Raw genomic sequence first — 26,829 nt, 5'->3', positions numbered from 1 at the left:
GAAGGGCAGATCATCCGGGGCATGCACCTACTGTAGAAAACGAGCTAATTGCCTTGGAAGGTTACACCGGAAGTGATAACTCAAAAATTGTTCCGAAAATGCATCACAAGGTGACAAATCAGATGATAATATCAAAATTATATTGCAAAATCAATAGTTTATTTTGCATAGCGTAACAATCGAGGTTTGAATGCAGGAACTCGTTTAGGAATTATAAGAATATTATTATATATTGCTTGAGCCGATCTAAGTACATATTTACATAGTAACTCGCACTTCAGTGTTAGAGACCACACCGGAGCACTACAGATATGTCACACTACTCAGTATGAGGAATCCCCGTTCATCCACAGCACTCTTGCAGCTGTGTCTGTGCTCTTCCCTGCCTTTGGATCTGAAAGAATAGCATGTCTACTCTATCAAAGTCAACATTCACGGTTTTTGCCCCAGAACTTGTTTGTTAGTTGTGTAGAAACTGAAGGCCAGGCAGGCTGATAGACAAATAGATAGACTGAGAGATAGACAGATACACAGTTGGGTTAGCTAACTTAGCTACCAGACAGACTGGCAGGAAGACAAGTTTATGTAAATACTGGCAAAACGAGCGGCAGCACTGAAAATAAATTAGTAGATGACCACAGAGGCATACACAAAGATGGATGGATAAATGGATAATGCTGGCAACAGAGGTGGCTCCTCCATATTGTCAATCAGAGGTCAAGCAAAAAATAAAATGCTATACCGCTGACTGATTGAGCCAATGCCGGCAGTGTTGGAACGGGCAGGCCAGGCAGAGCAGAGAGGAGTGGTAGGCACAAGCGCGCATATCTATTTGGCTGTCGGTCTTATGCCCGCAACACACATGCACACTTAGGTTTCTCAAACCCAGCTGTGTTGCACTGCAAGGTTAAAGAAACAACACAGGGGCCTAGACACTGTCTAAGCAGCAAACCACATTGCTCAGACCAATCCTGGTGCTGCTCTCATAGCATCAGAGCAGCGCTGGGATTGGGTGGATAGCTTGTGCCCCAGTGTATGCTGGGACACAAGGAGAGCCAGAAGAGGACCGAGGCAGGCGAATATTTGGGTATGTTTAAAAAAAAGTATTATTTCCATGTTTAATTCCCCCACTTGAGTATTGCGTCAGCTGCCACTGCCTGGCAAAGTTGTTTAAATACAGACAGAACAAATGGCAGCAATGGAACTAAAGAGAGACACACAGGAGGAAGGCAGATAGAAGATAGATAGTGCAGATAGATTGATCCATAGATGAGCACATATGACATATGCCTTCATATTTACCTAAACTGTAGCTATCCCACTGTTCAATCTTCACATAATTATGATTTATTGTATGTGATCAAAATGTGACGGTATATGAATAGTTTTGCTTTAAGTTGAAATTCAAATCAGGACCATGAAGACATCCAGAATGTAGGAGATATGACTGTTATGGCTGCAAATACATTACCTAATGCAAATCTACAATGGCAGCCGGTAATCTTAGGAGGGAAGGGGCGGACAAGACACACACGCACACATACACAGCCACGGCCCGTGGAGGGAGTTTCGGTGGGGCGGAGAGGCGGGTCAGGGTGGGGGGTGCTAAAAACTGGAGTATGGATAATTGAAGGTAAGTAAACAATTTAATAAATAAATCGAATTTCCTAGTGCACCTTGCATCGCAATTTGCGATGCAGGGTGCACTACGAAATTCGTTTTATCAATTCCCTCCACGGGCCGTGGCTGCACATACACACACATCTATTCACAATACTAAATACAAACAAAGCCTCACTTACCTGCAGCTCTGCCTCGGAGGTCCCTGGAGGGTTAGGACTGCTGTCTTCCTTCATTGGTTGACCTTAGGTCAGCCAATGAGGGAAGGCAGCAGGCCCAAGCCTTGGAGGTCCCAGGAGCATTGGGACTGCTGCCTTCTCTCATTGGTTGACCTTAGGTCAACCAATGAAGGAAGTCAGCAGTCCTAACCCTAACCCTAACCCTAACCCAGCAAGACCACGGACTCATTGTCAGTGAAATTGCTCTCCCACCCTCGCAGCTCCACCATTAAGTGAGGTCCCCCTGCCCCTTCACTCGTTTTTTTCCCCTTTCTATCTTTCACCTTTCTGCACCTCTGCTCTTTTGTCCCTTGTTTCTGTCCATTTTCCTTTTCTCTCCCTCTGCTCCTTCACTCGTTTTCACTCGTTTTTCTACCCTTTCTATCTTTCACCTTTCTGCTCTTTTCTGCATCTCTGCTCTTTTGTGCCTTATTTCTGCTTATTTTCCTATTTTTCTTTATCCCTTCTTTCCTCCCTTTACCTTTCCCCACCGCTGCTGCCCCCACGGCCCCTCCCCCCCAGCACGACCGTGAGGTTCCGTGACGATCGTGAAGTGATGTCTTCGACTCGCACGAATATGGTCGAGTCTGGTATCTATGAACCGCAAATGACGAGTTTAGTGGGTGTACGCAGTTTCGCTGTACTAGCCTAAACCGTTCGTTTGTTTCGTGGGTTTCTACATCCGAGCCTACGGGTTCCATCTTAGATACGGCATCCATTTTGTCTCTTGCCCTCAAGTAGCCAGCGAACGGACGCTGTCCGCTTCGCGACCCTGGGATTCCCAAGACTCTTACGGAAGACACGTTTCCTTTGAAAGTGTCTTTATGATGAGGGGGATGATACTGTAAGGCAGATGGCCCCGCTCGAGGCTGATCTTGCCGTGCCGGTCTATTTTCTTAGCCGTGCATCTCATTAGGCGCGTCTCTTTGATGCCTGCAGCTCATGTTTCCCGATACCACCCCTTTTTCACCCTTTCCGATCTCCCCACTGTTTCTGTCTTCCTCTGCACCTGTCTTTGTTCCTTTTTCGATCTGTTTACTGCTGATTGGAATGTACTAATGGTGGGAAGATGGGTTTTTACAGTTGGGAACCACCAAGTGTTTTCGTACTTATGTTCCGGGCCCTGAATGCATCAAAGCAACCCCTCTTGGGGATAATGATGGGAACCAAGTTGTAAACCTTTGTGTACCATGTTAACCTATGAGAGAAATGTGTATAAAAGGAGCGACCCACAGTAGCAATTTGAATCAGATCCCACGAACCTACATGCTGTGTACTTCACGTGACTTCTGTGTTCCCTGCAGTAAATAAACCTCGAATCTTTGACGCTGAAGGAAGTGTCCCGTGTCTCTGTCATTTGTACGCCGGAACAGGTTACCCACGAAGGTTTCAGGTGTTGTCCCCTGGCACCGCTGGGTCTTAGAAAAACCCAGTCCTTCAGTCGGCCCAATCCAGCTCCCCTCCCCGCTCCCACCTCCCAGCTGTCCAGCCCTCCCCGACCTCTACTTAATGGCGGCCACTGCAGGGACAGGCGAGCAAGACCACTGACTCATTGTCAGTGAAATTGCTCTCCCACCCTCGCAGCTCCACCATTAAGTGAGGTGCCCCTGCCCCTGCACTCTTGAGTGTTGGTGATCGAGGCCCTCCACCCGCAGGTTTCCCTGCGCCTCATCCCTGGTGGTCCAGTGGACCTCTGTCTCCTTTCTTTCTTTCTGCTCCTTCACTCGTTTTTCTCCCCTTTCTATCTTTCACCTTTCTGCACCTCTGCTTTTTTGCACCTTATTTCTGCCCATTTTCCCTTTCTCTCCCTCTGCTCCTTCACTCGTTTATTTCCCCTTTCTATCTTTCACCTTTCTGCACCTCTGCTCTTTTGTGCCTTATTTCTGCCCATTTCCCCTTTCTCTCCCTCTGCTCCTTTACTCGTTTTCACTTGTTTTTCTACCCTTTCTATCTTTCACCTTTCTGCTCATTTCTGCATCTCTGCTTTTTTATGCCTTATTTCTGCTTATTTTCCCTTTTTTCTTTATCCCTTCTTTCCTCCCTTTACCTTTCCCCGCCGCTGCTGCCCCCACGGCCCCTCCAACCCCAGCGGGACCGGCCCAATCCAGCTCCCCTCCCCGCTCCCGCCTCCCAGATGTTCAGCCCTCCCCGACCCCTACTTAATGGCGGCCACTGCGGGGACAGGCGAGCAAGACCACTGACTCATTGTCAGTGAAATTGCTCTCCCACCCTTGCAGCTCCACCATTAAGTGAGGTGCCCCTGCCCCTGCACTCTTGAGTGTTGGTGATCGAGGCCCTCCACCCGCAGGTTTCCCTGCGCCTCATCCCTGGTGGTCCAGTGGACCTCTGTCTCCTTTCTTTCTTTCTGCTCCTTCACTCGTTTTTCTCCCCTTTCTATCTTTCACCTTTCTGCACCTCTGCTCTTTTGCGCCTTATTTCTGCCCATTTTCCCTTTCTCTCCCTCTGCTCCTTCACTCGTTTTCACTTGTTTTTTCCCCTTTCTATCTTTCACCTTTCTACACCTCTGCTCTTTTGTGCCTTATTTCTGCCCATTTTCCTTTTCTCTCCCTCTGCTCCTTCACTCGTTTTCACTCGTTTTTCTACCCTTTCTATCTTTCACCTTTCTGCTCTTTTCTGCATCTCTGCTCTTTTGTGACTTATTTCTGCTTATTTTCCCTTTTTTCTTTATCCCTTCTTTCCTCCCTTTACCTTTCCCCGCCGCTGTTGCCCCCGCGGCCCCTCCCCCCAGCGCGACCGGCCCAATCCAGCTCCCCTCCCCGCTCCCACCTCCCAGCTGTCCAGCCCTCCCCGACCCCTACTTAATGGTGACCACTGTGCGGCCGCGGGCTGCGGGCGCGCCGCTGGTGCACTGAAGGCGCGTCAAAGGCAAGCACGTCGGCGACCGTCTGCGACCCATCCGCGAACAGCACCAGGAACCCTGGACCTCCGCCCCGCCAGCGCTACGACCCAGCAGCACTCCACGCACTCAACCCAGGCTGCAACAACAACTGCAAGCTAGTATCACCATCCGATACCCATGGACCCTTCAGCTGTCACCGCTGCCGGCACACCTGCAGCACCGCCAAGAACACGGATCCAGCACAACCCGCCCACAAGAACACAACTGAACCGAAGACCCTGCAATGCATCCACCTCAACGTCCGATCCCTCCACAAACACGCCACAGAAATCTGGGACCTCCTCGACAGCACCACCCCAGACGTAGCATTCTTCACCGAAACCTGGAGCAACACCACCTCGGGACCGGACATCGCCATCGCCATCCCCCAAGGATACAAGATCTCCAGGAAGGACCGCCCCACCCACCCAGGAGGAGGAATAGCCATCGTCCACAAATCCAGCCTCCGCCTGAGCACACTCCCCGACGAGTCCACAGAACTGATGGAACACCTTCATTTCAAGATACTGGCCAGCCCCAACGCCGCCCTCCGAGGAACCCTCATCTACCGACCTCCTGGACCCCGCGGACCCTTCGCCAACTCCTTCACAGACATTATCTCCCCGCAGGCCATTGCATCCACCAACTACACCCTGCTGGGAGACCTCAACTTCCACCTCGACAATCAACTGGACCTCAACACCACATGCCTCCTGGACAACCTCCACAACATTGGACTCCGCCAGATCGTGACCGAGCCCACGCACTCAGCAGGACACACCCTCGACCCCCTCTTCACTACAGGAAACTCCATCACCTTCAGCCACACCACCGAACTCCCATGGACCAACCATTGTTGCGTCCACTTCACCTTCAGAACACCCACCATCCACAGACACCAGCACCTGCTTCCACAAAGAAACTGGACCAAAATCACCGATGACCAGCTCACCTCCTCACTCAACAAGTCCACCCCAACCATCGCGGAAAACGACGACCCCAACACCGCAGCCCGAACCCTGCATAGATGGATCTCGAACAGCACCAACACCATAGCCCCCCTCAACAAAAACAACAATACCCGTGCCAAGAAAGCCAGATGGTTTACCACCGAACTTCGAGAGTCCAGGCGCACATGCCGCCGCCTCGAAAAGGCCTGGAGAAACACCAAATCCACAGAAGCCCACAACAACTTCAGAGCCGCCACCAACGCCCACCATCAACTCATCAGAGAAATGAGGAAAAAAGCAATTGAAGACAGAATCTCCACCCACGCACACAACAGCAAGGAACTCTTCAGCATCATCAAAGAGTTCGCCCAACCCACCAGCGAGTCTACCGACATCCCTCCCTCACAAGACCTCTGTGACAAACTCAGCATTTTTTTCCACCACAAAATCAAGAGCATCTACGACAACTTCGACGAAGACAACCAACACACGGAACCCTCACCAACCACCCCCGACACCCGGAAACCAGCGATTGATGACTGGACAGCCCTCACCACCGAAGACACACTGAAGACAATGAAGTCAATCCACTCAGGGGCCCCCACGGACCCCTGCCCCCACCACATCTTCAACACCATCACACCCATGCTCCGCCAAACCATCAACCGCTCCCTGGCGACCGCCTCATTCCCAAATCGACTGGAAACACGCCGAGGTCAACCCCCTCCTAAAGAAACCCTCAGCAGACTCCACCGACCTCAAAAACTACAGACCCATCTCCCTGCTCCCGTTCCCAGCGAAAGTCATTGAGAAAGCCATCAACAGCCAACTCGCCACATTCATTGAAGAACACAACATCCTCGACTCCTCCCAATCCGGCTTCAGAAAAAAACACAGTACGGAAACCGCCCTCCTCGCCGCAACAGACGACATCCGCACCTTACTGGACAAAGGAGAAACAGTAGCCCTCATCCTCCTCGACCTATCAGCGGCGTTCGACACAGTCTCTCACCGCACCCTAATACGCAGACTCTACGATGCAGGAATCCAGGACAAGGCCCTCGACTTGATCTGCCCCTTCCTCTCCTGCAAGACGCAGCGGGTCAGACTCCCCCCTTTCCTCTCGGACCCCACACCTACCTCCTGGGGAGTCCCCCAGGGCTCCTCCCGCAGCCCGACGCTCTTCAACATCTACATGGCTCCACTTGCCCCCATCGTCAGAACCTACGGACTCAACATTGTGTCATATGCAGATGACACCCAGCTCATCCTCTCCCTATCCAACGAGCCCAACACCGCCAGACGCAACTTTCGAGAAGGCATGGAAGCCGTCGCCAAATGGATGAAAAACAGCTGCCTACAACTAAACACCAACAAAACAGAAGTACTCATCATGGGCCCAAACCCCGACGCTGGAGCGACACCTGGTGGCCCACCGCCCTCGGAAACCCGCCAACCCCCACAGAATAAGGCACGCAACCTGGGAATCATCCTGGAATCCGAGCTCAAAATGGACCACCAGATCAACTCTGTCTCATCTTCCTGCTTCCACACCCTCCACCTCCTTCGTAAGACCTTCAAATGGATCCCCCTCGAACACCGAAAGACAGTCACTCACGCCCTGGTCACCAGCAGACTCGACTACGGCAACGCACTCTACGCCGGAATAAACAAAAACCTCATCCGCAAGCTACAGAACTTCCAGAACGCAGCCGCAAGACTGGTCCTCAACCTGCCAAAACACTGCCACATCTCCCAGCACCTGCGCACCGGACCAGCATACCTGAACAGCCGACTCGAATTCCACGCACCCCAAAGGACCCTACGATCAGCCCAGCTTTCCTACGCCGTGGTCCCCCGCACCAGAAAGACCAGATCGGGAGGCTGCTCCTTCTCCTTCCTCACGGCCAAAGCATGGAACGCCCTTCTGCTCCACCTCAGACAGACAACATCGCTCCCCATCTTCGCAAGAAACCTCAAAACCTGGCTCTTCGACAGACCCCCTCCTTGATGGAATGGAACATGCACCCCCCCCAATCCCCGCCACCCCCACCCCTAGCGCCTTGAGACCCTTACGAGTGAGTAGTCACGCTTTAACAAACTCCTGATTGATTGATTGATTGATTGATTGATTGATTGATTGAACCCTCCTGTGACCTCAGAGGCAGAGCTGCAGGTAAGTGAGAATTTGTTTGTTAATTTATGGTGCGTGCCTGCATGTATGTTTGAATATTTGGTAATGAGTGTTGTGAATAGATGTGTGTATGTGTGTATGTGTGTGTGTGTCTTGTCTTCCCCTTCCCTCCTAAGAAGCCAATGAGGGAAGGCAGCAGTCCCAACCCTTGGTGGTCCAAGGAGAATCGTAACTGCTGCTTCTCTCATTGGTTGACCTTATTTCAGCCAATGAGGGAAAGCAGCAGTCCCAACCCTTGGAGGTCCAAGGAGAATCGTAACTGCTGCCTTCTCTCATTGGTTGACCTTAGGTCAGCCAATGAGGGATGGCAACAGAACCAACCTCGTCACAGAGAGGGAAGAGATCAGTGAGACTGCTGTTACCACTCCACTCTATGATGAGGTGCCACTGATTTGCATTCGGCCCTCGGCACTTCAGGGCTTAGAACTGAAGCGCCCAGGCCCGAGGCAATGAGTGATGCTCCCCCTTGTCACGAGGGGGAGGGCCTCAAGGACCTTTGCTGAGCTGAGGAGATCACGCCCACACGAGCTATGACATCCTCAGCCCAGTAAAGTTCACCCCAGGCAGCCGGGAGCCTGCGCATTTAGGGCAAGGCTAGCTCCTTGCTGCCTGACCTGAAAATGAAGCGTGTCTGTCAGGCTGACCTTTGCTCAGCTTGACAGACATTCTTATTGAGGGGCAGTAGGTGAGGGGGCCTGGCCCCTTCGCCCCTATGGACGGGCCGCGACTGCGGATCTGTGAAAACGCCTGGGGACTCACTCACCAAGAGTAAAGTCTCTGCTTTGATTTCTGTGGGCTTTCCCTGGAATGCCCTGTTTCGGCGCACAGAGAGGCGCAATGCGTGCACTTCTCTCCTGTGCTAACAACATATGTATTGTAAGGAGGAGCAGGCCTCGGACAGACTGCCAGGAGCCGGGAGTAACTCATATTCTGACAATGCTGGATATTGTGCATGCTGCTCTGCTGCTTTTAGACTCGCTGATTCAGCGCGGAGGACGGATCAATTACCAGGGTAACCTTCTAACCTATTGTTGAGCAGATATGATACGCTATCTCTCAGAAGCAGCCATCTGAAAGAGATTCACACAGCAGCCCGTTCACAAGGTCACGGCTGCTCTGCAGTAACGAGAAGGCATATTCGGCGGGGGCAAATCATGTTTGCTGAGGTTCACAGAATAAATTGGAACAGGCAGCTGAGGCGTGAACACAGAACTGCAATTGTGCGGCAGAGTCCTGCTAGGACTCAGAATGTGGAAGATATGTTTTCAGACAGAGGAACCTTGAAATGCACGAAATTGTTTTTATAATCAACATTCGCGCGCTCTGAAGGGGAAATATTAACATCTCTGAACAGGATTGCCTCCTATATCATAACATCACTGCAAAATGCAGCGACCACGGCAGACGCGTGCTCATCCACACACACCTTACCCCCACAGGACACTTTTAGCTTTCAGTAACTTACCGTGAACACCTCTAACTCCTCCAGCACGACCTCTTCCAGAGCCAGGTTCTCTTTGTAAATGCTGATGACCTTGAACACTGTCCCCGTGTCTGAAACAGAGCAGAGAGGAATGCAATTAGAGGCGGCCCCAGCCATCTTTGAGAAGGTGCAAGCACGGTTACTGAGTGCCTCTTCTCTTTACCAGAAATGGTATTTTAAGCAATCAGGGCACACATCCTATCCTCCATCACACACAAAAGATAACTCCTACTTTTTTTTACTTATCTTTTAACAAGCAGTTCGGTGGGTGAAATGGTTGACGTATTCAGGTTGTAGGTTTGAAGCCTGACAATGGCAACTCATCCTTTCATCTTTCTAAATTGGGTACACTAAAAACCATTAACCTGGGTATAAATAACATTTGCTATTCATAGCACTTAGCCTCCTATTACGAGTGGCCCAACGCGGTACCATCACTAAGGGAGTGGGAATACAACACAGGTTTACCCGTCTCACTGCCTGGAATTATCAGGCCTGCAAACTCCACATTCAATAACTGCCCTCGAACCCAGACCTGGAGACCTCCTCGAAGCCACAGAGCCTACAGGCAGCTTCTGAGCCCGGGCCCTGCCCAGCCTCATCCATCTGCATGGGGTCGGAGTAGACGCTTCTACAATATGTAGAAAGGTACCTACCCTACCACTGTCCTCGCACCTTCAAAGGCAAAAAAAGCCCCTGCTAAGTTACTGCTTGCTCAATGCAGGTGGTAGGGTGCTGCAGATTTGGGCCAATTGTTTACCCTGAAAGGGGAAAACACAGAGAATTGAACACGGTATTCTCGAATCCACCTGTTCCCGATTTCAGGGAAAACAGTTTTTGTGATCCATGGGCCTCATTTATGAAAAGTGACGCATCGCTGCGTGAAAATAGCGATGCGTCACTTTTCACTGCGCACTCCTTGCGACACCAATGATGTGTCATATTTAATGTATGACGCATCATGTCGCAAGGACTTACAGATACGTCAGTATTTCTGACGCATCTGTAAGCACAAAAGTGACGCATTGCTGGAGTGTGTCACAAAAGTGACGCAACTCCAGAAATGCGTCCTTTCACATGGGGAAAGCCCCATGTGAAAGGGCTTGCGTCAGTCTTACGCCTGCTGTGAGGCAGGCGCAAGATTTTGACGCAACAGCATCCTAAATGTGACGCAGTGAATTCTCATAGATTTCACTGCGTCACTATTACGAGGCTTTTTGCGGGGGGACGCCCCCTCAGCATACATTATACCTGACGCAGGTATAATGTGGCGCAGGGGTTTAAAAAGTGAAGCATCTACCTAGATGCGTCACTTTTTAAATATGGCGCAACAAGGCGCTTTTTTTACGCCGCTGATGCGTCACAAAAAGTGACGCACCGGCGGCGCAAAACTGACGCAAGACCTCATAAATAAGGGCCCATGTTATCTCGCAGGGAGCTACCACCCAGTATTGCGAATTCTCCAGTACTCTTAATGGAACCCAAAGTAAGGACAAAACTGTGGTACGAAGCTCTATCTAGAAAAATACGTTTGTGTTAATTCACCAACCCCAAACTTTGTAGCTCATCCACAGGGATGGAGACACAGATCCCTTTGTGCACCACCACTTCACACAGAAGAGAAGCACAAAGATATCTATCACGTTTTATTGGCAGAATTCAGCTACATTAATGCAAAAAAGCATACAGATTACATTTGTAACTATATTAAGTCCTGTGAATAAACAGAAAGAAACAAATTAATTGTAACGGGACTAACTTATAGAGGAAGGTGGGTAAAAAGTGACTTCCTTTCAGGTCATCAATAAGGGAGTTAAAATGTCTCCAAAAATACAATAGCATCCAGTTCCTAGTCAAACCTAGCACAAGTTTGGTTGTATCTTGAATGATCCTGCGCTCTCACAGCTACCTTGAGTCTCAAAGGTTGCACTGCACCATCTTACTTCACCATTCCATAAAACTGAGGAAAATATTCCTATAGCATTTGTGAACCAGCAATGTTGACAGCAAGAAGAATAAATTTGAGCCTGAGCAGAATCAATGTGCAACATTCCGTCCATCATCTTGTGTGTTTTGCTGTTCACCCTATATGGGAAGGTTATGCCCAGACGTGGGTCCCGTGCTCACTAAGCCTCTGGAGTCAAGCTATCCTGGCTGAAGACGGCTGATAGCCAGACACCGGTCCTAGGATGCTTGATTCTGGTCCAGGGAAGACATGGCTTGGCAGTTCGGGCTGTCATGAATGATGTAATATGTGACATCATCAGCAGTGGATTGCGGGCGCGCAAGATATAGTGAGTACAACTAACTATATCGGAGGAATTTCAATGGTTTTGTAAAAGTGAAATGTCCAGCTAACTATAACACCGCTAAAACCTATGTTTTTTTTTCAGTAAATTTCTAAGGTTTTTTAAATGCTAATTCCTTACTATATCAGGCCTGAAACCTATGGCATTTTCAGTGCATATTTTTACTGAAAAAAACTAAAGGTTAATCTAACTTTATAGTTCGGGATAATAAATAAAAAGATCTGCTTCTTTAAGAAGAAGCCTTCGAATTTCACTGAAAAAGCCAATAACGATATCAGGTGAATATCTCAAAGCAACTTTTTTTTTGTCATAGATTCCCTGCAAATTTGTACCAAAATAAACAAATAATTTAAAAAAATGGCCTTCAACGGGGTCCTGTGCAACTCCACCACTAGGCCTAGGAGGTTACTTACCCTGACCCCCTTGTGTTTTTATTACATTTTTGTTGGGACTCAGGCCCAAGTCCCAAGATGGCTGCCACTACTTCCTAGTTGAAGTGGTGGGAGCCAATTATATCTCAGAATGAGATCTGGCAGATCTGTGGAACACACAACACAAGGAGGGAGGTACCCTTAAGACCGTTTAGGGGACAGGGTAAATAGTACACAACAACAAAAAGTCCCTAGTTGGAGGAAATTTGCACCAGAAAACACATTATACAATAAAATACATATTATTTATTGACTCTTGTTTTTTTTAAATAATATGTATTTTATTGTATAATGTGTTTTCTGGTGCAAATTGATTCTGTAAAAGTTTTTAATAAATTGTTGTTTTTACACTAGTAGAAATTATAGTCTCTTAATTGCTGTGTGACGTACAGATAGGGTGTTTACACTGACTGATTATTTACAATAGGGTGTCTTGACATATTTGTAGTCTCTGTTAGCGTAGATAACCCTTAAGCCACCAGGCCTAGGTTACCTTACGCCTTAGGATATATTTCCTCCAACTAGGGACTTTTTGTTGTTGTGAGATCTGTGGAACATCCGCGTCCCTAGATATACAGAAATATTTTTATATATATATACCTAAAAACTACTGAACAGATTTGCACCAAATTACAAAAAGAGATCTTTCTGGGCCAAGATCTACCTTTCTGCCAAATTTGGTGTAATTCTGCTCCACAATTCGGGTTGTAGTCATGTCTAAAATCCTGATGGGAAATTACATAGGGAAAAAGTGTTTTGTACCCACCTTTTTCTCTGCCCCCACTTTCTGCATCACCCTGCAACTTTCTAGTCTGCAGCTGAAGTGAGTAGTACACTAATTTGAAAATTTCATGAAAATCCTCAAACAGCAGCAAAGTTATTAGCAAACAAAAAAAGTTCTTCCTTTGGAAAATAGGCCCTTACTATAAGTACCGACTGGCCAGAATGGACCAGTATTTATCTATCCATCCATCCAGCCATCCATCCATCTTTCTTTCTATCTATCTCATTCACACATATACATTGAGCACATGTATGTATCGGGAGTCAGAGTAGTTCTCTGAGGTGTGTGTGAAGTGGGTTCTGTGTGGAAGGTTGAGGATGAGTCTAAATGCTGTCTGTTTATATAAATATATAATTATACTTAACCTGAAAAATCACAATGTACAGGCACTCCAAATGTACTAGTCACGATGTAATAACTCCCACAGTAACTGTAAGCAAAATAATGATTCACATTCCTTTGCCACAAAAAGATAGGCAAGACTCACAGATGATCAATGAACACTGGTGCATTTTGCAGGGATCCAGGATCAGCATCATCGTGAGCTTCACATGAATCATTGTTACATGTTGTGGTTTGTCATGTTTTGTTATCATTGTTGTATTCGAGTCGTGCGTGCTGCTTGGCAAATTTACTTTACTGTACTATGTTGTATGGTCGTCGCAGTTATATTGCATTTCATGGCCCACATAAGGTAAGAAATGTGTCAGCAAGTTACACCGAAAGTTTTAATTGCTGGAGGGATGTGGACTTTTGATGTGGTCCATGCGGGACGTTTTTTGTTGATCTACCGCAGCGGTGCCATGTTGCTGTACTTGAGGTGTAGTGAAGTCAAGAGATGTGAGGGATAGAACGTGCGAGCTTCATGTGCAGCAGTGTTCCGTTGTCATGATATTAGTTGTGAGTATAGCCTGCGTGCGAACTGTTATTCGTGATAGCATCTTCTCGGGTAGCTGCAGGTGTGCGTGGAATGCAGTAACATAGGGTGAGACGTAGTCGCACATGCGATCATGCCAGCCATCCTTTGGAAGATGTGATTCAGGATCTTAGGTGGGTGGGTATGGTCTCAGGCATCTGTGCCACGCTGATTTTAGCAAATGAGAAATGTTTCAAGGAGTGAACAAAGTGGCTTAAATGCGAGAACAAACTTTCTAATTAAAGTTGGATTGAAACCGGGAGATGTTACAATGTGTATGAAAACAGCAGACTCTTTAAAGCAGCAAAGACATTACTTTGGTTCTTCAAAATGACATTTCAAATAAAGACTACTTGATATTTAATTCAGACATTTCTAGGTTGGATGTAAAAAACTGAATACAATTGGTTTTTGAATGATTTTTTCAACAAAAAGCAATATGGAAAACCCATTGTAATAATACACATAATGATAAACCTATCATATTTAATATCTTAACAAGAAATCTTTTATATCATAGACGGTACTGGGAGCAAGATAGTGAATACTGACTAGATCATTATTCTTTGCAGGATGTTGATGCACAGAATAATTAATACATACAAAGTTCAAAACACACCATGTACCAAAATGCAAAAGTATAAAAGGCCATGTCATAAGCAGCAGTGACTGCTCTCACGAAAACAAGTGCGTTTAGTAATGCTAGCGCTCCCTCTAGTGGTTTTGGAGGACTTAACAACTAACACATTACAATTAAATTTTTCTTTCTCTAAATTACTTTTTTACACCCGTACTGTGCTTTTCTGGCTGTGTTTCACTGCCTAAATCAAGATTATCTGTCTGCCATTAAAATGACATACATTTTCGTACATTTTTCATGTGAAGTAGATCAGGTAAAGAGTTAGTTCATGAAGAACATATGTTGTACCTTTGCATCACGCTTGCTATTTTGATTTCAAGTCAACTTATGACCGTTTTATCAGTACACACAGTTCTGAATTCTTGGGTTAAACGAATCTGATGTTTTACGTACTCAGGAGGAATATATGTTGTCCTGCCTCTGCTATCACATAAATATACCCCTTCTGGTTCATACCTCCACATTACGTTCCTCTCCCGAGAGGAAGATGTGATTGTTCACTTCCCTGGCACTGGCGGTGGGATGTTCTGCAGCTGTTCCTCTCTTCGGGCTTCATAGGATGGGTTGTGCTGGAGGCGTTGCCATGTTCTATTCCTGAAATGGATCTAATCAGCACACACATCTAGCTGCATGCCTACTAGTATCTCAGTAGCTCAGAATCTTTTTCAGTGATTCCCCGTGTTTCCTTCTGTCTGCACATCTTGCTTCTTACCAATCTTCCTTTGCCTATGTGCGTCTGGTCAGTCGTTAACTGTCTGTACTACATCATATTGCCAAATATCACTTGATACTGAAATATAATATTAGACTTGATTGTGACTGTAAACTATGTAAGAAAATATCCAAGAAGTATCAGGGGTGTAGGCAAATCATTCCATCCAATAGCTCGGCGTAAACAAAAATGCCCACTTTTTTTTACTTTGCAGGTTATTTCTTTAACATTTTTCTTCCATTCACATTGCCTTCCCAAATTGCATGTCATATTAGTGCTGCTGCACGCCTCACAGTACGTTATCTGTTCTCTCTAAGCCAACCTAATTGCAAAATATTTCCGAAGTTTAAAGAAGCTAAAAAAAAGGTGTAACGTTTAGCAGAATTTTGGTAGACATCTTAATAACTATACAAAGCCCTACGATATATCACAAATAAGGTAGATCATTCACCCACTGTAAGGGAAAATTGTAAAAAAGTGTTCAGTTTTGAAAAAGTAAGAAGCCCAAGATATTCTCTTGTAGACGTCCCACTATTACCCCCAGGTCCCTCTATTGCTTCTCCCATTCATTACTAGTTGAAATACACACCATCTCCCAGACAGAAAAAAGAACAAAAGGAATTAAATGTCCCCCAAAGCCACAGAGATTACAAATAAAACGGTAATATATTACCATTTCAATTTTCATCTTCCCATCGTGAACCGAGTGTCAAGATGGGGCGGGGCCTTTTGAGTGGCAGTAGACAGGAGTGGTGGGCAGAGGGCTGCCTGTGCACTGTTTAATTGCGTCTCATTGGCCAGCCGTTTTGCGAGGTACAGCCAAACTTAAGCACTACAAAATGCTCAACCTAGCTATCTGAAGACAGCTGGGTTGAGAGCAAGTGCAGGCCTCCATTGTGCTGGGGAGGGTCAAGAGAGGCCGCTCCTTCCAATCAGGCTGCTGCTCTCATGCTGGTTAACAGCATGTGAGCAGCACCAGGATTGATCGAGTGAGTTTGCAGGGGCCTTCACTGCAGTTTCAGGACAAGAGGTCTGAAGTGAAGAGGACGTCAAATTGTCTGGATTTGGTAAGTTTTAATTTAAATGTTTTTTTTATTTGTGCCTGTCTCCCCCCAATAGATGCCATCTACCATTGGCTGGCACCCTACCTCATCCACTCCAACCTAGAGTACTTAACGAGTACTTACCCAGCATTCATTCTGTTCTTTTTTCTGTCTGTCGACAGAATGGGACAAGGAATGCGGCGTGCTGCTCCTGCAGAACTGGAGTTGGACTGGTATTGTTGAGTTGGCAGTTTTGCCAGTGGGGCTTTAGTAACGGATGACGGTGGCACGTCTCTCTGCCTGCCAGGCATGCAGGGACTTGTGTGCCTAAAGGATTGACTCTGGATTGTTGGTGCATGAAGTGTTAGGTTCTGTGCTCATTGTACTACGCGCCTCCTAGACTGCTGGGCTGGAAGGGAAGACACACATTTCATGAGGCTATCATTTGGGCTCCAGGAAGTGTGTGACTGGGTCATGTTTCCTGGTTTTGCCTGACCTCCTAAGGTGCACATGACTTATTTGCGCAAGTGTGCTGGAGGTTGAGCAGCTCTCTGGGCTGTGATGTGGCATTTCTGTGCCCTGCTGATTTTTTGGGATGCCTATTTCTGCTGTCCCGGGGGTAAGTGGTGCACAGTGGTTTCTTCTGCTACGCGGTGATTTTTGACAGTGCTGTGCTGTTTGCTTTTCTTGTTTACAGGGAGTGCCTGGTGCAGGGTTCTTCTGAATGTAACCATGGGGAAGCACTCACGAAAGAGGGAGCATCTGGCTTCCTCTTCATCTGCCTATTATTCAACCTCTTCCCATTCTCTTCCTTCTAAGTGGTGCAGGGAAAGGGAGGACTCTAGACTGAAGAAGTTGATATGTGAGACTTTGCTGGAGATGGGGGACCCCTGCAGACTTAAGAGTTTTATTCCTCTGCAGTGTTCACACTCCTCAGGGTCAGAGGAGGAGGGGCCTGGTCCTGATGAGCAGAAGGGCAAGTATATTGCCAGGGACATGTTCCCTGAATTGATTTAGGCATTTGAAATCAAACATGGGGTTTCCAGAAGATGAAGTACTCTGGTTCCGTCCTGCACCAATTTCAAAATTCCTAACTCCTATTTATGTTCCACTTCACCACTACATTCATGAGGTTCTCAACCGTGAATAGAATGATCCTGACAAGATTATGCTACCACGTTTTATGGCCAAATTGTTCCCGTTTTAGGATATGCAACATAATTTACCTGACTTTATTACTATTGATTCTTTTGTGGGCAGTTTAGGAGGGAGGACATCCTTGGTGGAGGATGGCATAATTAAGGATGCTGTAGATATGAAAGTGGAAGCCTTCTTCCAGAAAGTGTATTTTGGCTCCCATCTGGCCCTTCAAGCATGGATCTATGGTTTATATGTGGCCCTGTCTCTGACTACTAACATTAATGCCCTGATTAAATCCTTGGATGATGCTTTGATTGCTCTGGAATGGTGGAACAGATTGAGCGACATGTGGAATATCGTTCAGATGTTTCCTTTGATGTGGTGAGGGATTCAGCTCAGTCAGATGGATCTTGTGTGGGTGCTCACCAGAATTTAGTTCTGAAGGACTGGTGGACTGATTCTGACCAGAAAGCTTTCACCGTCCGGTTGCCTTGTCAGGGGACCGTGATGTTTGAGGCAGAGCTGGAGGATAAGCTTCACAAATTGTTCAAGGAAAAGAATCATACATCCTCCCTGAAATTCGTTTCAGTGGACAGTCTTTGAAACCTAAATCCCCATTTTCCTAGCCTTCACAGAGGCAGGCTTTCCATCCATTCATCCACCTCCCACTCCAAAGCCTTGTTCCGGACTATATGGTGGGTCAGGACGGTGTGATAGGATGTCACCTTCAGCACTTCCTCTAGGCCAGGGAGGAATCTACTTCAGATGCCTGGGAGTTGGACATTGTAAGGCATGGTTACTGGATTAAATTTGGGGAGGTTCCTCTGGTTTTGGGGGTCTGTCCGACTTCTTGACCCTCCTGGACAGAAAAGCATGAGGCTTTGGCTCAGGTGCTTTGTTCTCTGCTGCAGAAGAAGGCCTGTCAGGAAGTTCCTCCAATGTGGACCAGCAAGGGATTGTACTCCATCATCTTTCTGGTAGCAAAGTGTATGGGAGGCTTCTGGCTGGTTTTGGATTTGAAGGCTCTCAACAAGTGTGTACTGAATGTTCCCTTCGGCAATGGGTGGTCCTTTTCTAATGTAGGGAAATCTGATGGGCACTTTGGATCTGCAAGTTGTATATTACCATGTTCCAATACATCCCTATTTCAAGCACTTTCTGAGGCTCTGCATCAAAGGGGTTATTTATCAGTTTCAAGTGCTGCTATTTGGCCTTCGATCAGCCCCAGAGTTTTTACCAAGGAGGTGGCTCTGCTAGTCGCTATGCTCCATCTCTAGGGAATCCACCTAGATCCCTATCAAGACGATTGGCTGCTCCATGCTCCATTGTATGAGCAGCTTCTTCACAATTTGCAGGTAGTGTGTGCATCTCTCAAGGCTTATGGGTTTCTGCTGAACCTGGAGAATTGTTAAGTATCAATATGGTAACACGAAATACTACCGGACCTGGGTAAGACTACAATACAGTAGAAAAATGGTCACAGTAGCAACAATTTCAAGAAAAAAGAGATAAAAGCATTCACTGTATCACATTAATGTATATGCAATAGATGCAATGTATTTAATCAACACAACACCTGCTTATTTAAGACATTATAATCCTTTATACATTTGAGATAAAGGTGCTCAGGATAAAAGGAGAGAATGAAGTGCTGAGGGGGAAAAAGTTTGTTTGCGGGGATAGTACGGAAAGGAGAGATAATGTGCCACATGTACATTATATTTACATGATGAAACCTGTCCAGCCTCTAATAGGCAAACTATTACATGGGAATACATAGCATAGTACGGTCCCTGATAACAAATCTCAGTAGTCAAAGCTTGTCATAGAGAAAAGTCAACGTTTCGACCCCTTCAAGTATTCAACGTAAGTAAGTCCTTAGTATGGGGTCTCCATCAAGACAGAATGGGAAAGAGCACCTAGAGGTAATTGAATACTCCTTATTAGTAGTCTGTTGATATGAAGTTAGAGGTAAATGCAGCAACCAACCAAGTGATAATTACCAGATCGTGAGTCAGCATGAGAAATCAGGCTGAAAGATTTCCGGGGGATGGGCTCACTGAAGCTCCTCCAGGGAGGAGAACGAACACTTAGATGCAAAGATCTGGTAATTATCGCTTGGTTTCTTGCTGCAGTGACCTCTAACTTCCTATCCTAAGGTTTTGTGCTCCCTCCTTGCAGGGCGAAGCCTGGGGGATGGATGCTCTGACTGATCAATCGCCGGACTACCTATTGTATGCTTTCCCACCAGTTTCTCTATTGTATGCTTTCCCACCAGTTTCTCTCATTCCCAGGCTTCTGACTCATCTGAGGGGAGAATCCAGAGTGGTGGTGAGGGTGGTGCCATTTTGGCCCCCTCGATCTTTAGTTTCCCAGCATCAACCTTATGGCAGTTCAGGGTCCCTGGATAATTCCTTGCTCCCCCTCTCCTCTGAAGTCAACTCCATCTCTGAACCTGCCGACGCTTTGTCTGTCAGTCTAGAAGTTGAAAGGAGGAGGCTGCAGTACAGAGGGATTCACCAGCACTTAGCCGTGCCTATCCAGTGGTCCCAAAGGCCTTCCACTTTGTATTTGTTTGATAGGCATTGGGGGAATTTCCAGTGCTGGAGTGGGTCTCTTCAGTGATCTCCCCTGAAAATGGTTGTGCTGCAGTTTTTGTAGGACAGTTTTGAGAAATGCTTACGGTATCTGCCTTGAGGGCTCAGTGGTCAGCCATCAAAGCACTTCGCTACCCTTTGGTTAACCGGGATGATGTGGATGATCTAGTGCCACAGTTGTTGCATGGATTCTCTCATTCCCACCCTTTCACAATGCCTCTGAATCTGCTTTGGGATCTACCTCTGGTGTTGAAAGCGCTAGTGTTGGAATCTTTTGAGTCTTTGCAGTTGGTAGACATAAAATTTGTCAAGTTCAAATTGGTGTTTTTAGAGGCAATCACTTACACCAGGCACATTAGTGAGTTGGGGAGCTCTGATGGCTAGGTAACCCTTTTTGTTCTTTTCTGACAATAGGGCGGTGCTGTAGTCAGATTCTTCCTTTGTGCCAGAAGTGGCTCCCCAGTTATATAAGTCTAAGAAAATTCTTTTGCCTGACTAGGTGGCTGACTCTGGGTCTGCAAACGACATTGGTGTGGGCTTTGTTGCATGTGAAAAGGGTTTTGTAGAGCTATTAGGAGGGAACTATTCATTTTATGAAGACTACGTTCTTGTTTTTTTGGGGGGGCTTCTTCATGGGGGGATAAGGCTTCCTCATTGTCCAGTAGTTGATGGATAAAGGAGCTGAGTTGACTTATTCTCTGGCTGGGTCTCCCCCTCCTGCGGGGTTCCAGGCTGCTCTACTAGGGGGATGGCAGTTTACTGGGATTTTTTTAGCTGCAACTTGGGCATCCTCCAATACCTTTGTCTGCCATCTCCAGGATGTGTTGGGGGATGATGCACATTTTGGGGTGAGAGAGTTGCAGGTAGTGAGCTCCTGTATTCTTTTTTTCTGTTCTGTGTTAATAAATCACTTTTGAGTGCTACTGTATGGTGTTGTATAAGTATGGGCGAATTTTGTGAATCAGGGGTTCGCAAATTCACACGAAGTCGCAAAAAAATCTGTGAATTCGCGATTTTCCCTGCAAAATCGTTGATTGTTTTGCGATTTTGCTCCATACTTAACTGGAGTACTTTCTACTGGCTAATCAGTAAGTGCTACCACGTTGGGTAAATGTATAGTGCTTTTCCAGCACTACAGCTGCGTAGGGCCAGAAGAGTTGCCTCCAGTGACCATGTGTGTGTGTAACTTTTCCATTGCACCGAAGGGCGCTGGGGTCCCTCGAGTGAGCTGTCCATCATAGTGTGTAAAGGGCGGGAAGACGGTGCACACCGCAAGTGTGTGTGGGGGGGCAAACGGGGGAGGCTTCTTTGTGAGTTCACATGCCTCTTGTGTGTATAAAAGGTCAGGCACAGATCAGAGCAGCAGATGAGGAGAAAGAAGCTACTGGTTACAGGAACTGCACGGGGATTGCACTCGTGAAAGTCAAGGATGCAAAGGCCTCCATCAAGCATCATAGCTAATTTTCGACTGTATATATGGGGAGAAAGCACACCTGCCCATCCTCGACAAAGCGCGCAATTTCTTGGGGCTGATTAACTTTGCCACTGCGCCCAAGGGCGCCGGGGTCCCTCGAGTGAGCTGTCCATCATAGTGGGTAAAGGGCGGGAAGATGGTGCACACCCATAGTGTGTGGGGGGGCAAACGGGGGAGGCTTCTTTGCGAGTTCACATGCCTTCTGTGTGTATAAAAGGTCAGGCACCGATCAGGGCAGCAGATGGGGAGAAAGAAGCTACTGGTTATAGGAACTGCACAGGGATTGCACTTGTGAAAGTCAAGGATGCAAAGGCCTCCATCAAGCATCATAGCTAATTTTCGACTGTATATATGGGGAGAAAGCACACCTGTCCAGCCTCGACAAAGCGCACGATTTTTTGGGGCTGATTAACTTTGCCATCACGCCAAAGGGAGCCGGGGTCCCTCGAGTGAGCTGTCCATCATGGTGGGTAAAGGGCGGGAAGACGGTGCACACTGCTAGTGTGTGTGGGGGGGCAAACGGGGGGGCTTCTTTGCGAGTTCACATGCCTCTTGTGTGTATAAAAGGTCAGGCACAGATCAGAGCAGCAGATGGGGAGAAAGAAGCTACTGGTTACAGGAACTGCACGGGGATTGCACTCGTGAAAGTCAAGGATGCGAAGGCCTCCATCAAGCATCATAGCTAATTTTCGACTGTAGATATGGGGAGAAATCACACCTGCCCAGCCTCGACAAAGCGCACGATTTTTTAGGGCTGATTAACTTTGCCATCACGCCAAAGGGAGCTGGGGTCCCTCGAGTGAGCTGTCCATCATAGTGGGTAAAGGGTGGGAAGACGGTGCACACCGATAGTGTGTGGGGGGAGCAAACGGGGGAGGCTTCTTTGCGAGTTCACATGCCTCCTGTGTGTATAAAAGGTCAGGCACCGATCAGAGCAGCAGATGGGGAGAAAGAAGCTACTGGTTACAGGAACTGCACAGGGATTGCACTTGTGAAAGTCAAGGATGCAAAGGCCTCCATCAAGCATTATAGCTAATTTTCGACTGTAGATATGGGGAGAAAGCACACCTGCCCAGCCTCGACAAAGCGCACGATTTTTTGGGGCTGATTAACTTTGCCATCGTGCCAAAGGGCGCCAGGGTCCCTCGAGTGAGCTGTCCATCTTAGTGGGTAAAGGGCGGGAAGACGGTGCACACCGCTAGTGTGTGTGGGGGGGGCCAACGGGGGAGGCTTCTGTGCGAGTTCACATGCCTCCTGTGTGTATAAAAGGTCAGGCACCGATCAGAGCAGCAGATGGGGAGAAAGAAGCTACTGGTTACAGGAACTGCACAGGGATTGCACTTGTGAAAGTCAAGGATGCAAAGGCCTCCATCAAGCATCATAGCTAATTTTCGACTGTAGATATGGGGAGAAAGCACACCTGTCCAGCCTCGACAAAGCGCACAATTGTTTGGGGCTGATTAACTTTGCCATCGCGCCGAAGGGCGCCAGGGTCCCTCGAGTGAGCTGTCCATCATAGTGGGTAAAGGGCAGGAAGACGGTGCACACTGCTAGTGTGTGTGGGGGGTAAACGGGGGGGCTTCTTTGCGAGTTCACATGCCTCTTGTGTGTATAAAAGGTCAGGCACAGATCAGAGCAGCAGATGGGGAGAAAGAAGCTACTGGTTACAGGAACTGCACGGGGATTGCACTCGTGAAAGTCAAGGATGCGAAGGCCTCCATCAAGCATCATAGCTCATTTTCGACTGTAGATATGGGGAGAAAGCACACCTGCCCAGCGTCGACAAAGCGCACGATTTTTTAGGGCTGATTAACTTTGCCATCACGCCAAAGGGAGCCGGGGTCCCTCGAGTGAGCTGTCCATCATAGTGGGTAAAGGGTGGGAAGACGGTGCACACCGATAGTGTGTGGGGGGAGCAAACGGGGGAGGCTTCTTTGCGAGTTCACATGCCTCCTGTGTGTATAAAAGGTCAGGCACCGATCAGAGCAGCAGATGGGGAGAAAGAAGCTACTGGTTACAGGAACTGCACAGGGATTGCACTTGTGAAAGTCAAGGATGCAAAGGCCTCCATCAAGCATTATAGCTAATTTTCGACTGTAGATATGGGGAGAAAGCACACCTGCCCAGCCTCGACAAAGTGCACGATTTTTTGGGGCTGATTAACTTTGCCATCGTGCCAAAGGGCGCCAGGGTCCCTCGAGTGAGCTGTCCATCTTAGTGGGTAAAGGGCGGGAAGACGGTGCACACCGCTAGTGTGTGTGGGGGGGCCAACGGGGGGGGCTTCTGTGCGAGTTCACATGCCTCCTGTGTGTATAAAAGGTCAGGCACCGATCAGAGCAGCAGATGGGGAGAAAGAAGCTACTGGTTACAGGAACTGCACAGGGATTGCACTTGTGAAAGTCAAGGATGCAAAGGCCTCCATCAAGCATTATAGCTAATTTTCGACTGTAGATATGGGGAGAAAGCACATCTGCCCAGCCTCGACAAAGCGCACGATTTTTTGGGGCTGATTAACTTTGCCATCGCGCCGAAGGGCGCCAGGGTCCCTCGAGTGAGCTGTCCATCTTAGTGGGTAAAGGGCGGGAAGACGGTGCACACCGCTAGTGTGTGGGGCGGGGCAAACGGGGGGGCTTCTTTGCGAGTTCACATGCCTCTTGTGTGTATAAAAGGTCAGGCACCGATCAGAGCAGCAGATGGGGAGAAAGAAGCTACTGGTAACAGGAACTGCACGGGGATTGCACTTGTGAAAGTCAAGGATGCCGAGGCCTCCATCAAGCATCATAGCTAATTTTCGACTGTAGATATGGGGAGAAAGCACACCTGCCCAGCCTCGACAAAGCGCACAATTTTTTTGTGGCTGATTAACTTTGCCATCGCGCCGAAGGGCGCCGGGGTCCCTCGAGTGAGCTGTCCATCATAGTGGGTAAAGGGCGGGAAGATGGTGCACACCGATAGTGTGTGGGGGGGAGAAACGGGGGGGCTTCTTTGCGAGTTCACATGCCTCTTGTGTGTATAAATGGTCAGGCACCGATCAGAGCAGCAGATGGGGAGAAAGAAGCTCCTGGTCACAGGAACTGCACGGGGATTGCACTCGTGAAAGTCAAGGATGCAAAGGTCTCCATCAAGTATCATAGCTAATTTTCGACTGTAGATATGGGGAGAAAGCACACCTGCCCAGCCTCGACAAAGCGCACGATTTTTTGGGGCTGATTAACTTTGCCATCACGCCGAAGGGCGCCGGGGTCCCTCGAGTGAGCTGTCCATCATAGTGTGTAAAGGGCAGGAAGACGGTGCACACCGCTAGTGTGTGGGGTGGGCAAATGGGGGGGGCTTCTTTGCGAGTTCACATGCCTCTTCTTGTGTGTATAAAAGGTCAGGCACAGATCAGAGCAGCAGATGAGGAGAAAAAAGCTACTGGTTACAGGAACTGCATGGGGGTTGCACTCGTGAAAGTTAAGGATGCAAAGGCCTCCATCAAGCATCATAGCTAATTTTTGACTGTAGAAATGGGCAGAAAGCACACCTGCCCAGCCTCGACAAAGCGCACAATTTTTTGGGGGCTGATTAAGGAGTTACTGAATTTGACCTTCAAATCAGGCACCTGTTTTATCTATCTCTGTAAGTGCTTCCTGTTCACTGAGCCTCGTTGTCTACTTGTAACTATTCTCTGACCCTGCTTCGAGGGTCAGAGCAGGGTCAGAGATTAGTTCAAGTAGGCAACGAGACGCCGCTCAGGAAGCACTTACAGGGTTACAGCAGGTGCCCAAGTTGAAGTTAAATTCTTTGTAACCATTTTGTAAATGGTTACAAAGAAATTAGCTGTAACCCTGTAAGTGATTCCTGAGCAAAATTCGTCCCGCTCGCGAATTCGCAGATTTTGCCGTGATTTCGCGCGATTCACGTATCGCGAAATCACGGAAAGTCCGCAAATTCCGCGAGCGGAACGAATTTTCCGCCCATACTAAGTGTTGTATCTTTTTGTGATATCCTTTTGAATATGAATGCTGGGTTCTTGGCTTGGGTATTCTCCACTAGTAATGAAGGGGGCGAGGACTATAGGGACCTGGGGGGTAACGTCTTATTAATAAACTGTAATCTTCATTACTCCTGGTCCATCTATCCTCCTCCCATTCATTACACCCCTCCCCCTCGAATGGCCAGCCTTCAAATTGAGGGCTTGGTAGTTCCGAATGAATGCTGGGTAAGCAAACATTAAGTATTCCTAGTGAGAGTGGGTGGGGTAGGGTTACAGCATTCCTTTTGCTCTGTTTTCTGTCTGGGAGATAGTGTATATCTATACTGGAAATGAATGGGACAAGGACAAGTGGACCAGGAGTAATGAAGATTATCGATAAGTAATTGGACATTTCATCACCTCTCCACCTAAGATCACATTTATAACTTCTCACAAAAAATGCCAAAAGACAACCCTCTTAAAAAACCTCAGTGATCAAATTGTAAAATAAATTGGAGCACAGCATACTAGTTTCAGAAAGTCTTTTTTTGCATTTTTCCTTCCATTTGCATGAATTCTTTTAATATTATAGATGCATGGCATTTTGCACTGAAATATTAAATTGGATTTTGGAATATTGTCAATACAAAAGGCATCAATGGAGCTACAGTTTAAAGTTAAATGTGCTTTTTTATCAAAGTTAGTAGGGATTATGGCTTAAAAACCTTGGTACTTGATTGTGCCAAGAATCAATATTGTGTGAGAAGAAAAGGAGGTCTGTCTTTGTTCTTAGGCTATTGTAGAGATCCTGCTATCAATGGACAAAAATAACAGGAAACCCCTTTTCCTCACTGATCATTCCATAACCGTGGGCACTGTTGATCACATAGCAGTGTACTTGCATGTCCAGTATCCTGGGATATGCCCTAAATATATTCTTTATCCTGCTTCTTGGTTGACATTTACATAAACTAGCTGGAAATTTTCTCAAGCAGTACTAAGCACATTTAAAAATGCAAACAGATAACAAGCCCATACATTTTCAGTGAAAGACTCAAACAATGCTACACCTACCCAGGATGGACTACTGTTAGATGTTACACCTCAAATTCCTATTATGGTGATATTTTGTAAAGTTTCTTGAAGTGCTATCGACCAACATCTGAAACTGCTCTTTGGGCCATATGCAGGACGTTGAGATGGATGCTAAGGTTTAGCAGTAGCCAATGGATACCTTACAAACAGGGATTACATTAGCTTTATCCTTCATTTTGTGGATAAAGTATTCCACCCTACGGAGTTATACAGCAGCACATCATCTTAAAGGGGATTTGCTGCATTTAGCAGATCTTCTTCATGCAATACAAATCTTGAACAAAAGAGGTTCTATCTAAAATTTCTAGGAATTAATTTCTAATTTAGGGTTGGAGTCGCAGTTTTTAATGATTATCTGGGTTGACATAC

At 47.2% G+C, this 26,829-nt stretch overlaps 1 protein-coding gene across 1 annotated transcript in view; it reads right to left on the bottom strand.

Annotated features, from left to right (window-relative positions):
• SEMA3D (semaphorin 3D) overlaps positions 1–26,829 on the bottom strand; it is a 380,678-nt gene that overhangs the window by 54,516 nt on the left and 299,333 nt on the right. Inside the window, exon 13 of the mRNA XM_086919762.1 lies at positions 9,347–9,435. Coding sequence (XP_086775888.1) covers positions 9,347–9,435 — 89 coding nt within the window. The remainder of the gene's footprint in view (positions 1–9,346; positions 9,436–26,829) is intronic.

This window comes from Lissotriton vulgaris, chromosome 1_1, assembly GCF_964263255.1.
Source record: "Lissotriton vulgaris chromosome 1_1, aLisVul1.2, whole genome shotgun sequence".
NCBI classification, from domain to species: domain Eukaryota; kingdom Metazoa; phylum Chordata; class Amphibia; order Caudata; family Salamandridae; genus Lissotriton; species Lissotriton vulgaris.
This window is presented reverse-complemented; position numbering and strand designations above follow the sequence as displayed.